We start from the raw sequence: 13,931 nt of genomic DNA, 5'->3' as shown, positions 1-13,931 counted from the left end.
AAGCCTATGTAAATGCTAGACAGGAGAGTTTAAGATCCTGAAGGAACTGAGGAAAACAAGTAATAAAGACCCCAGACTTCAGGGGAACAAGCTCAGTTTGTTCAGGGACCTGATCCACAGGATCCCGTGGGAGAATTCCCTTTAGGGCTAAGGTGCCCAGGAGACCTTGTTGATCTTTAACATCCCATGGCAAGAGAGCAGGATGGCTACATGAGGAGCACCTGGCTGAGGCCAAGCCCTCAGAGAAGCGCACAGAGAGGGCGTGGGCAGGGGCTGCCCCATGGCAGTAAAAAAGCACTGCCCAAGCACTGAGGGAGAGAAGGCCAAAGCTCAGCTGGAAGCTGCCAAAGGACAGGAGGGGCCTCTACAGGTACATCAACAACAAAAGAAGGACTAAAAAAAACAGGGACCTGCTGCTGAACAGGTTCAGAAAACTAGTGATAAAGGACATGAAAAGGCTCCAGCATGCCGTGTCTTTTTTGCTTTGGTCTTTACCAACAAGGCATAATCATGGGGCTTAGAGTGGCAAAAGCCTGGGGAAGGGTATAAGGTAAACGTAGACCAAGCTAGGGACAGAAAAATGGACACACACAAGTCCATGGGACCAGATGAGATGCTTCTGACAGTGCTGAGAGAGTTGGCTGATGTCACTGCCAGGCCTCTAGACCTTTGAAAGGCTGTAGTAACCAAGCGAGGTCCCTGACAAATGAGGAAAAAAGCAAGCAGGAAGATCCAGGGAACTACAGGCCAGCCAGCTTTATTCTAAACCCTGGGAAGAAAATGGAGCAAATCCTCCTTGAATCTATTTCCAGGAACATGAAGGACAGAAACACCTTTGTGAACAGCAAGCGTAATTTCCCAAAGGCAAAATGTTCTCAACTAACCCAGTTCCTTATTATGATGAAGCCACTGGCTCTGTGGATGAGGACAGAGCAGCAGACATCATTTACCTTGACTTTAGCACATTTTTTGACGCAGTCCCCCTTAGCACTATGGCAGCCAAAAAGGCATGGACTAGATGGCTGGTCAACAAGGCTGATAAAAAAAGTAGTGGGACTGACAAGCTCAAGACAGCAGTAAACAGGTCAAAGTCTAACTAGCGGCTAGCTACAAGTGACATTTCTCCGGGGTTAACCTGAACAACAGAGCAGAACACACCCTCACCAACTTCCTGGGTAACACCAAACTCCAGCAATCAAGAAGCTGGAGAGTAGTGCTGAAGGACCTCAAACAAGCTGGAGGAGTGAGCTGACAAGCCTGATGAAGCCAAATAAAAGCAAATGCAAAAAATCTTATACCTAATGTGAAATAATCCATGCCACAGTACATGATGGGAACTTACAGGCTAGAAAACAGCTTTGCAACAAATGTCCTGGGGGGTCCTGGTGAACAACCTGTTGAACACAAGCAAGGCATCCTTGCAGTGATGAACGGTAACTGTAGAGTGGGATGTGTTAGCAAGAATGCTTGCTAGTAAGGGGAAGCAATTAAAACTCTTTATGCAGCATTCCTGATGCCTCAAATGGGAGCCCTGTCCTTCGTTTTCAGCTCCCTTGTACCAATTAGAGATTTAAAAAAAAAAAAAAAAGAGAGAGAGAGAGAACACATGACATATGAGAAGAGAGAGATGGAGCTGGGTTTGTTCAGACTAGAGAAGAGATGGCTTCTTAATGACTTAGTGAGTGTCCACAGAGAAAAGGTAGCCAAGTTCTTCTCAGTGGTGCACAATGAAAGGAGAAAAGGCAGTGGTCACCAGATGCAGCAAGAGAAATTCTAACTAGATATAATAATAATTTTAAAAACCTACACTAAGGGTCTTCAGACACTGGAATATGTTTGTCCAGAGGGGCTGCAGAATCTCTCTCCACAGAGATTTTCCACACTTGAGTGCATAAGACTGAGCAACTTGATTTAACTTTGAAGTCAGTCCTGCTCTAAGCAAGAGATCAGGCCTCCAGAGGTCCAGTGGTGAGTCTGAATCTCTCTCTTTCTCAACAAGAAAATTCTATGGTGAGCAGAAGGGTCAGAGAAAGAACAAATCAGGCTGCACATGAAAACTGTTTCCATGAAGTCTGAAAACTTTCTCACAGAGCATCTACTTTCTGCAAGGATTAGATTTATATCATAAAAAATAACTTGAGCAAAACTGTTTATTGAAATACAAGGATTTCTTTGCTCCATCCTAATGTTCTGGATTTTGCTTGCAGCATATGTCTTCAATTTAGATGACTATTTGCTAAAAAAAAACAAAAACAAAACAAAAACAAAACCCCTATGCCTTTTACTTTTTTTCAAAGCGTTAATTCAGATCAGAGCTCGTCCCCAACAAACTACATCTTCAGTTACAGACAATTTATCATTTACCAACCGTACAATATATTTGGCTCTTTTGTAAAACATATATATGGAAAGAGATACGAATACATCTCTGTCTCAATATATGAATACGGTGATTTTTTTTTTTAAAGAAACTGCATGAAGAGACTTATGGGCTTTTCTTCAGAAAGGTCATTTTTTGAACGGCCCTTCTTGATCTGTGATGTCACTTCAGCCCTTGACAAGATCACATACATTTCTATGAAGAGTCAGTTCAGGTTCAGTGCCACGCTTACTCTAGAGCTTTACAGAATAAGACATAAAAATATCAGTCATCTTGCAGTTTGTCTTTACATAGCATAGTTTTTCCCATGGTGATTGTTCAGACTATCTCACCAGAACAAAGAAAACAGCATGCAGCTTTGAAGTATTATGACTTTTAAAATATGTAATGTGTATAACTCTGCTACTCTGTAAATGGTAATTAGGTTTTCTGTTGCATGATGGGGGTGGGTGGGTGGAAATCCATCACTGCGAATGATTAACATCTATTTCTCTTCTTTAAGCTTCACTTTAAAGAATCTAGTATTACTATCTGGGTCCAACACAAAATTTAAAGTGCAATTCTCAAAATCACAGATGGGTGGAGAACTATAACCACAGTAACAAGCGTCAGATTTCCCTACAGACAGCAATATGGGCAAAGCTTTATCATTAGTATCACCATTCAGTGCACCAACAGATGTAAGCGCTCAAAGGCAGCGAGAAAACAGACAGTGGAGTTGAAGACTGGGTCTGCATCTGCATGCGTGTATCAGTGAATAGTAAAATTACTATCTCCTTAAGCACTACACTTTGAAAGCAAAATGTTTTTTTAAGCTTGGTATTCTTTTACACAAGCTACTTCCTATTTCCTTGGAAGCAAGTAGTCCCTGAACAAAAGAAATTTCAAAAGGCACAGAGATGTTTATTATGCAGTGGACTAAGCGAAAGAAAAATATGCAGATACTTTAAAAATATAGCCTCATGGTGGTCTGAATACTAATTAAAGCAGCAAGCCACACTGATCTAATGCAATTTTATTGCAATGTTTTAAAAGCACATACTGACTTTGAATAAATGATTGAAAAAGAGGGTTTATGTTGCCAAGCAATAAGATCAACCCTACACAATCAGATGATGTAAAATTCTGGAAAAAAGTATCAGACATTCTTTCCTTTCTACTATATTCATATAAACAATATATAATACTGCCTCTAACCTAAATGCCAGCAATATGTGTCTTCACACGAGAAGTGCAAAGCTGCATGCTTTTACATTAAAACTGCAACTTCTGTTTCTGCCCAGCATCAGAGAAAAAAAGTTGATTCTTCTGAAATAATTTTTAAGATGCACACAGGCAGTCTTGTAACAGCTAGATGTTCCACAGTCATCAGCTCATTCATTGCACAAAATCATTTTGGTCCTTTGCTCAATATTGCCTACCATCTCTTCCGATCTTCACGTATTTTCTTACCTTATTAGAAATTTGCATTAAAAAAAGGGCCCAAGATTCTTAGCAGCCAGAGTTCCACTCACTTGCTTTATTTCCAAGACAATTTAAAAGCCAAGGTACATATACCTTCCAAGAGGGAGTGGGAGGACAAATGAAAGTAGATTTTACACTTGTAGTTACCTTTGCATAAGAGACCTCATTCATATCTCAGTGTTCCCACAAGGGCTGTGAATGTTTAACAGTTACAAGAACGTAACAGCACGTTATGCGCTCATCCAATCTGTTTGAAAAGCTTTTAAAATTAGAGGCATTAGAATGAACAATACCTGTATCTTCATAAACACCAGCTATAAAATCCAATCAGCTTACTGCCGAGAGTTATAGCAAGTTGTCATATTATTTCATACAAGCATTTCTTGGTTACAACAGAGTTCAAACTGAAGATTTCAACATGCAAGAAAGGCAAACTGGGAATTTTACGACCCTGCTTGCCTTCCTTCAAAACAGCCCTGGACCAGAGCATTTGATTTCAAGTATTGCTTAAAAAGCTTACAGCTAGAGACCTAAACATAGAACCAGGGAGCCTCAGGTTTAGCCTCCCCCTGTAATGAACCGTGTGATTAGCAGCAGTTTAGTGGCAAACCACAGCTGCCCATGTGCAGCCGTGAACCAGACCCCAAAAACCTAGGTTTAAACTGACCCTACTGAGCTGACATGCTCAGGCTAGAGACCTGCAGTGTGGGTAGGAGCAAAGACAGCCTTCACCAAGCACACAGCAACAGCCCCTGGTTTAGCCAGGAACAACCAAACAGGATCCAGGTAATCAAGCTCCATATCACATGCTTAAAAAGAAAAAAAACCCTAAACAAATTTTGTGGATAAAGGAGATTTTCACACAAGACAAGGAACCAGTATATTGAGTATCTGGTACATTGCCCATATTGCCTAATTCATAGGCCCACCTAAACAATTATTTTCTTCATTTGTAAAATGACAGTTCTAGAAATAACTTAGAAACAGACCACAAAATCCTTCAAAACCGAATGTCTAAAACATACTTTACAGAGAGACACATCTGAGTAGTCGAGTTTTTTTATCAAAAAAGCACACAACCAAAGTGTTTCATCATCTCTATACCATCTCAGGTGGCAGTTTATTGCCAGAAAAGTGCTGCACCGTTAGCAAACACTGAATCAAAGCCACTTTCCTGAAGTATTAATCTTACTCTGCCAAATGAGTTTGGAAGACAAATTTATTATCTGTAAATAAAGGAACTACTTGTTAAGATATTCTATTTAAGATGAAAACCACAGAAATTTACATTTCTACTGGCTCCCCAAGCTAGAAAAAAAAAGCCAAAACCAACCAAAGTTAACACACTCAACAATTCTTACAGCAGTATGTTTCAGATAGCTTTCAGAAAAGGTCTGTCCATCCAACAGTCATAGAATCATAGAATGGTTTGGGTTGGAAGGGACCTTAAAGATCATGTAGTTCCAACCCCCCTGCCATGGGCACGGACACCTTCCACATACAAGTGCTTCTGTAACGACTTTAATGACTTCCACAAGAAGTGCTGTCTACTGTCTGTCCATTATCTCCTTTTCATAGCCCTGTGCTTTCATTAACATTCAAAGAAGCTATCAAAGCCTGGCTGTCTACCACTCTTATTTTCCCCATGAATGAGATATGACATTTTTTGGCCTTAATGGTAAATTTTAATAAACAGGTGGAATTTTTCTGCTTCAGTTTGTCCACAGCACCGAACTACAGCTTTAAGCAATTGTACTCACCAACATTATGATTTACTCTATTTATATTAAATGGCTGCCATAGGCTGCTATATTAACTTTAAATATGAAATCATCACCATGAGAATTTAACTTTTGCCAAAACGCAGGAGACATTCCATTTTAAGCTTTACCTCACGTCTTTACACCACCTTATTTAGCTTTCACGAAAAGAGTCCTGTGTGTCTGGAACTTATGTTTTGCCTTTACATAAAATGTGCATGTGGGTTTCCAGTTAAAGAATTAATCATGTGCTTGATTTTTTTGTGAAAGCCAGATGTTTTCCACCGAACATTTAAAGCTTTTTCATTTTCCCCACAATTCTGAGGATCCAGTTATATAGGACATTCAGTTAGTTTTGGTAGATTTCCCTGTTGAGAATTAGACCAAGTCTGAACATAATAAAATAAAATATTCTTCTTAGCTCACAGAAAACAGCTGTAAGGCTGAAAAAACATCAACTAGCAATGCGAACACACCCTATTCTGGTCAAATACGCACACAGCCACACACTGAGACATCCCTTCATCTCATGACTGATGTTCAAATCAGACAGGCATTTGCCTGCATGACAGAAACTTCAAGTCATTTGACTGAGAGGAGGCTGCCAGGTTCTCAAAAAAAAAAAAAAAAGGCAGCTGAAGCAACTCACCTGAAACAACGTCCTCCCCTAAAAAGACCTTAAGGGCTCCCAGCAGAAAGAACATTAATTTGGCAAAGGCATAGCCTATTTCATGTCTTGTAGACAAAAAGATGCCTCAGTCTCATTCTCCTCCACTTTGCTCTCCTTTCAAATGCATTGGCTCAGTGGGGGTCCACTGCTTCCACTGTGCTCAGACCTCCACTAAGCCATTTTGGCTCCCTACCCCACCAGGCCACAAACCCAACAAAAGCAGGGGTAGCTTTCTGTCTGGTTGGCCGGTTGAACTGGCTCTGTATAGGGTCTGCCAAGTGACAGAACCAAGGGGTTGCTTAAGAGTCACTGAATCATACTCTTAATAACTCAGATGAAGCCTCTCTGTATCTTGTAGTGCCATTATCCCTAAGCAAGCAATTTAACTTACTGTTTTGTGACATTTTAGATGCCATAAGATAACCCCTACCACTTCCAGCTGCCCCTTCACAACAGCACAAATCTCCCAACAAACCCAGGGAAAATGTCTACAAGCCCCATGAGGATGCCCTTAACTTAGGGGTATAAGGTACCTACCTACCCACCATATCTGATTCCCTGTATTTAGGCACTTAATTCACCTCCTTAGTGCCTTTTATAAAACCATAAAAAAAAAAGTAACTACAATAAACAATATTTATCAGGAAGGAAGGCACTGCAAAACACTCAAAAAGAACTAGTAGATACAAAAATACTGAAGCTTATAGGTAGATAAATAAAGCTTTAGGGGGGAAAAAGCCAAGATTAATTTCAAACTCCTCCAACAAACTGAATGACAGCTACGAGATGTCAGCATTAAGGTCACAAAGTACTTTAAGAAAACTTCTTTTGAAATGCATTGCGTCATCAGCCTGTTTCCAGGAACCACCACACTGCTTACTCATTACATGTCAACTCCCTTCCTTTCACTGTATCTTGTTCTTAAAGAAATGTACCATCAGGGAACATAGCTTTCTCTGTTTGAAACCCAAACCACTCAATACTTCCATAGCTGCATTTTAACTCCTTCCCTCCCCCTCCTACTAAGGCCACCACAACCTTCCTCCCAGTAAAAGCACTCTGAATTTTAGTCTACAGGAGCTGGGGCTTCAGTAATTCCTGCCACTGTGTTTCTTTTCCTCTTTTCTGTTCTAAGAGGCTGGGACGTAACAGTCTCCTGAACCGCACCGCAGCACTTCAGCCTGCTACAGAAGGTTATTACAGTAGATTGAGCCTTTTGCTCTGCAAATGTCACATTGTGGATATTCAATTTTAATGGAGAAGCTAGGCCAGAAGATCAGATACCAGCTCCTAAAACAAGGCTACCTCTTTCATCCACATAGTACTGTTACCCCACCACAGCCAAAACTAGCACCAAGGCGACCCTTCCATTAAGGCCTTCAACTCACCAACTTGGCAGAAAACTATGCGACTTTTTTGCTTTGGCCATATTCTGCTGGTTTAGTGAGCAGCTTACAGAGGGCTAAAGTGGAATTAATGCAAAGCAGACAGTGGGAGAAGGCAGTAAAAAGTGTGGTTAAGAAGATACTTCCCCTCCTCTTCTGACAGCAATGAGTATTAGTGAGCTGACCTTGTCTCATAAAAATCACCAAAAGGAAATAAATCTCCCCCCAGCCTGGCTCTGGACCCCCCGAGCAGCAGCACTAGGATACCAGGCAGTAGGAAAGCAAGTGGTGGAAGCATGCAGGAAGGCATAGGGGGCTGACTGCCCTTCTTCAGCAGCGAGCGATCTGCTATAATTTTGCCATCACTCCTCCTTGTTAACAGAGAGTTCTGATCATGCCCAAGTACTGCTGTGTCAAGTGCATATTAGATCTCTGATCAGTGCTTTATTTCTGTGCTCACAAGCTTTCTTTCTTCCAGATGCTTCTGAACTTCCCTGCAACATTATTGAGACTTCTTGCTTAATCTAATCACTTCCAACTAAACTGCATAAAAGCTACCACAGAAAACAATTAAACAAAACAAAATGAATGCTGAGGACTTAGGAAGCTCCAGAATTCACACTGCCAATGCAACCCCAATTCAGTTCAGTCAGAAAGACAGCACGAAGTCATCTTCAGCTGCAGAGCCCGTTTTGCTGACTTGTGACCCTGTTGAGCTCAAAGGGCTAATGCTCAGGAATGACCGTAGAATCAGTGAACAAAATTCTCCTCTCCAGGACTTCTACTAGATGACTGCAACAGTTGAGAGCTGCGCAAGTATTTGGAGCATCGCACGATCATGCTCTTCAGACATCGATTCCAGTTTACCAAGGTGGCTTTTATCCTGAAAACATGTCCACACAGCTCCAAACAATAATGTATACAGTTTCCAAGCTAGTTACCTTGTACAAGAACAGCACAGCTGCATTAGTATGGTGCTCCACCAACACCAATAGCTTGCTGTTCAGCAGGATTAATTAGCCTGGGCAGAGCACCGCACTAATGTGATTATATTGCTTCTAGTACCTGAGCTAGCTCATTCATCGTTTTCTATTCCTTTCCTCTGAAATAAAAAGAGTTCAGTTTCTGCTACTTTCTTAACACGTAAATAATTCAATTACTTTTTTTTTTTTTTGGAAGAGAGAAGAATGAGACTTGGAAAAGATCCAAAGTCAGATTTCCCTAATTGAAACAGTGCACCTCCTGCCTCCATAGCCTGTCCCCACTTTCACCATCCTCTTCTAATCACTACTTCTGTTCATATCAAGCTGTCACCTTTTCCAAACTGCCTACGCACCTGGAAGTATTCCCTTCAGGCATAATGATGTCCAGCCACAACCAACAGTGACAAGAGCAGAGACTGGAAGACTTTCAGCTTATTTGAGTGGAACAGTGTCATCATTGCCTTCCACTCCCCCTTTTTTACAGATAGGAAACAGATCTCACAGGAGATACTTGCTCAAAAGAGGGGCCACCTCTCAAATCAAGGAGTGGAAGAGCAGGAACACAAGCCACAGCTGCCTCATTCACAGTCTGGGGCTCCTATCAGGACACTGAAACAGAGACCATTGTGAGGTGTACCAGGTACCCAGACCCTGCCCCAAGTCATGGAGACACCAGAGCATCAGTGGAACTGCACAAAGAACTCAAGTTCAGACAAAATACAAGTGCACTGGCATGCTCAAAAGCAGTTGTGCCTCTTTGCTCAAGCCTTCCTGAAGCATCTGGCATGGGGAAGATGCTCGGAGCAGGCAACGTTAGGTCAGCCAGTAAAAAATTCAGCAGTCAGAAGCAACTGACAGTGGTTTTACAACAGGAAGCACTGGGTAAACCCCACTGCCAGCAGTACTGCCAGACCCTCCTTCTTTTGAGTTTGCCTGTAACTCATCATCAGAAGAGAAAGAGAAGAATACGGCAGCACCCATTAGTATCTCTGGTCTTTGGCCCACATCCCTTATCCATACAGGCACACCTGCGCCCAGGCAGGCCCTGTGGGTGACGTGGGCGGGCGGTTACTACACACAGACCTTGAGAGCAACCGTATCATTCTGACGGAGTGGAAGGCAGTGACAGGAACACAATCTCCACTTCTCCAGGTTTCCACAAGTCGTTTATTTCCTTGATAAGCTTCTAGCAACTTATTTTGTAGTTATTTGTCATACTATGTTGGTTTTGATACTAAAAAAGGTTCAAGAATTTTTATATTTGCACCTTTAATTTTCACTTTTTTTTTAAATACAAAAGAGTATTCCATAGAAAAAATGGCTAAAATTTCTATAACAAAACTTTGTTAAGAAATGCTATAAAGTCTCGGCATTTTATTGTTTTGTGATCGCAAAACATATTGCACTGGCTAGACTTCTAAACAGTTATTTCAACTTAAAATTTAAAACATTAAATAAACAAAACTTCTCTAAGCAAGCTCTCTCCCTTTGCAGCTTCATGTCAGCATGTTGATGAGACAGAGCTCTTCCACGACAGAAATGAAGGGAAGAACAATCTTATTTTTTTGGCATTCTTTTCCTTTAAAGTAGCCTGCTTCCTTCTGTCAAAAATATCCACGGGAATAGTTTCAAATTTTGAGTCCTAGGTATATGACATATATCATACAATGCAGATGCAAATTCCAAGCTCAAAAGAATATGAAAGCAGAAAGATTCTATACGTTTGCACCTCCAGCATGCAACCACCAAGCACAGGGAGAGGAGCTTTAAGGGAAATTCCAGTTTCTGTGCACATACCGTGTAGTACAAAAGTTCATACTTTAAAAAGTTAGAATTTAAAACTATGTCTAAAAAGACTGCAGATTAGAATTCCAGCTCGACAGTAAAGTATCAACATAAAAAAGCAGACAAGAGCTTGCAAAGACAGAGAGAAAAGCAACATAAAGGCATGAAACAATGTGAAGCAAGTTAACACAGAATATGAAACACTGTTTCACAGTAAATGAAAAAAAAATAGAAGTATTCTTTAAAAAAGAAAAATCAAACCAGTCAAGGTACTGCAAAAATGCAAGAGCAATTAAGTAAACAACCTGTTAAGGTCACATACTGAATCAGGAGGAAAGGAAACTCCCAGAAAGAACACATAGTACTGAGGAATTATACTGAGATATGAAGTAAAAATAAAGATCTGGAAACTAAGTGCAGTCCCTCTGTCATCCTCCAGGCTTACACAGCCAAAAACCCGGTTTGGGGGGTTACTGTGTTGTTGGTGGCTCCTGTGCAGAAGTGGAGGAGAAAAGTGTGATGGAATGGAAAAGGAAGAAGAAAAATTGAAGAGATACTAGGGTATGTATGTATGTATGTACACATACATATATACACAAAGATATGCACACATACACACATATATCCATATATAATAAAAGATAACTTGGACTAGTTGGCACAGAGTGGGATTGGCAAAAGCAGCAGTATATTAAAGTTTTATCTTCTTCCTCTTGCTTATTTACTTGTTGCAGTCTTCTGTACTACAGAATCGCATACATCATGTCTGGAGCCTTATTACTTCTAAATACTTCTACATGGTAATCCAAGATGACTGGAAAAAGAGTTTGCTGGTATTTCTAATTGTTCCGTATGCCTCAGGGAGGCTGTGTGACTGAAACAGCAGACAACAGTCTCCACACACTTCAAGATGTGGTCTGTACTGTGCACTCCTGAGGCTTTCTCCCTTCAAAATACCTTTGCATTGGTATTTACTGCTTAGACTGCTGCACAATTTGCTAAAATAGTTAAACTGATGCCAGGACTCCAGAGCACAGAACACAACTTGAGATTTGTGAGAGCTTATTACCTGGTGCTCCGTGTGATGTCAGGGCTCACATTTCAGACCACTCTGTACAAACACACAATAAATCGGTCCAAATAAGGCTAACGACGTTTCACAAACACAGAAATACTCAGTAGTTATAATCTCACTCCTATCTCATTTCCCTCACAGCAGAACAGGAAACATATACTACTAATTAATTCATAAACCCTAATCTCTGCAGGCAGTTGAAATTGTCAGTTCGATAAATAAACCAGCCAGTAATGACGGAAAGTTGAACTATATTATCAAGGAAATTCTTCTTCTGTCAGAGGACCCCATCAAGCTCTGCTCACGACAGTCTTACCTATACAGTTTGGAGAATTTCTGTACGGAAGGACTTTAAAACGGTACCTGAACCAACCAAGCGGCACAAACGAAGAAGACAGTTCGGGGAATTTGTCAGAACACATACAGCTCAGATGCTTTACCGCTATAACATAAATTGACTGTATTTTGCCAAACACCCTCAACTCCCTAGACAGAGTTACCACAGAACACTGAACTGCACGAACCCCAGACCGATCGCGACATCTCTGAAGCGCAGCACAAGACCCGCACCAGCCAGTCGGAACCACAGCCGCTCGGCCCGCGCAGGACAGCGCGGAGTAACCCCGCCGCCGTCCCCCCCCCGCCCGGGCAGACACTCGTCGCTCACCGGCCGGCGGCGAACCGGCAGCCAAGCCCGGGATGCCCCACGGGGCGCCCACGCGGACCCGCGTCGCGATGGGGCTCCCGGGCGTCGCTTTTCCTCCCCGGCGCCGCTGCCCCCAGCCCCCCCCCCCGGGGCGCCCCGCAGCCTGCCCGGTGCTTGCCGGGCTTTGCTTCCTCCCCAGGTTTCGGTGCAACAGCTGGGGAAGGCCGGTAACGTCGGAGGGGGAGGCGCAGCCAGCACGGAGGGTGCCCGGCGCCAGGGCCGCAGGCAGCGTTCGCTCCGCGGCCGCGCAGGGGAGCGGAAAGCACCGCAGGCTGCGAGGGTGCAAGCGCGGGAGACGAAGCCGACCTGCGCGGCGGCTGCCGAGGGACGGACGGCCAGAAAGACCCCCCTCCCGCAGGAAGGAGGTGGCAGGAGGGCTCCGGGCTCCCCCCCATCCCGCCGCCAGCCCCGGCAGCGACCTGTTGCCCCGCGCGGGGGTACCGAGGCGCGTCCTCGGGAGCAGCAACGGGACCGGCCACCGCCACTCACCTCTTTGATTTTGTCCCTCTTCTGCCGGACGGCGGGGTCGGTGGGCTCCTGCCCCACGGCGCCGACGGGCTGGCGGAAGAGGCGCTGGGGCAGCCCGGGGGCGCCCGCCTCCTTCCTGCCGCGGGCGTCCTGCAGAAGTTTCTCCTTGTCCTGGCGGATGTCCCTGCGGATCTCCTCGGGCAGCTTCTGCAGCGTCTCCTTGGCCTCCCGCAGAGCCCGCTCGTGGTCCGCGCGGATCCGCTCCAGGCTGCCCGCCCCGCCCGCGGCCGCCGCCACCGCCCCCGCAGCCGGGCCGCCCCCAGGCTGCGGCGGTGCGCGGGGCTGCCCGCCGGGCGGCGGCGGCGGCGGCTGCAGGGCGGCCGAGTGGAAGAAGACGCCGCTGAGGAGCTTGGAGGAGTCGGGCAGGAAGAAGATGGCCCCGAAGCAGAGGGTGATGAAGGCGCTGAACACCAGCAGCAGCACGAACTTCTCTGTCAGCCGGAACGCGCCGGGGCCCGCCGCCTTCCTGCCCCCGCCGCCCGCGCCGCCGCCCGCGGGGCCGCCCAGCGCCCCCGGCCCCGCCGTGCTACCGAAGAGCGGCAGCAGGCTGGCGGCGGGCATGGCCCCCGCGCCGCCTCAGCAGCGGCAGCGCCGTGCGCCCCGCCGCCGCCGCCGGGCAGGGACCGGACCGCACCGGACGGCTCGGCTGGGCTCGGCTCGGCTCGGCTCCACCGCCCCCTCCCCGCCTCGGCGGCAGAAAGTTTCCCCGGGCGGACGCGGCAACTTTTCCCTTCCCCGCCGGCAGCGCTCGGCGTCTGCGGGGCGGGCGCTGTCAGCTCCAGCCCATGCTGCCGCGCCGCCGCCGCGGGTGCCTCTCCCCGCTCCGCCCGCGCGGAACTGGCGGGCAGCCGGGGGCGGGGCGGGGCGGGGCGGGGCCGCCGCCGGCCCAATGGCGGGGGGGGCGGGGCGGGGCGGGGGCGGTGCAGGGCGCGGGCGCCGACGCCGCAGTCGCTCCGCCGCCCTCCCGCGCTGCAGGACCGCGCGGGTCGCGGGGTCAGCCCCGGGGAGGGCTTCCCGGGCGCCGCCTGCCGCGGCGGTGCCCTCCGGGGGAGGGGGGCGATGGGCCCGCTCGGCCGCGGCAGCGGGTGCGGCCGCTTCATCCTCGCGGGCAGCGGCGGCGGCGGCGGCCCGAGGCGGGCGCGCGGCACCGGCACGTGCCAACAAGCAGGCACGCGCGCACACGCGCACCCACGTG

The 13,931-nt window shown here is 46.1% G+C and overlaps 1 protein-coding gene across 1 annotated transcript in view; it reads right to left on the bottom strand.

Annotated features, from left to right (window-relative positions):
- Window positions 1–13,297, bottom strand: part of MAN1A1 (mannosidase alpha class 1A member 1) — a 157,568-nt gene extending 144,271 nt beyond the window's left edge. The window contains exon 1 of the mRNA XM_068395292.1: window positions 12,698–13,297. Within this exon, the coding sequence (XP_068251393.1) occupies window positions 12,698–13,297 (600 nt within the window). The remainder of the gene's footprint in view (window positions 1–12,697) is intronic.
- Window positions 13,298–13,931: the final 634 nt, after the last annotated feature.

This window comes from Nyctibius grandis, chromosome 1 (genome assembly GCF_013368605.1).
Source record: "Nyctibius grandis isolate bNycGra1 chromosome 1, bNycGra1.pri, whole genome shotgun sequence".
NCBI lineage: Eukaryota > Metazoa > Chordata > Aves > Nyctibiiformes > Nyctibiidae > Nyctibius > Nyctibius grandis.
The sequence above is the reverse complement of the archived record's forward strand: the minus strand, read 5'-3'. Positions and strand labels throughout refer to the sequence as shown.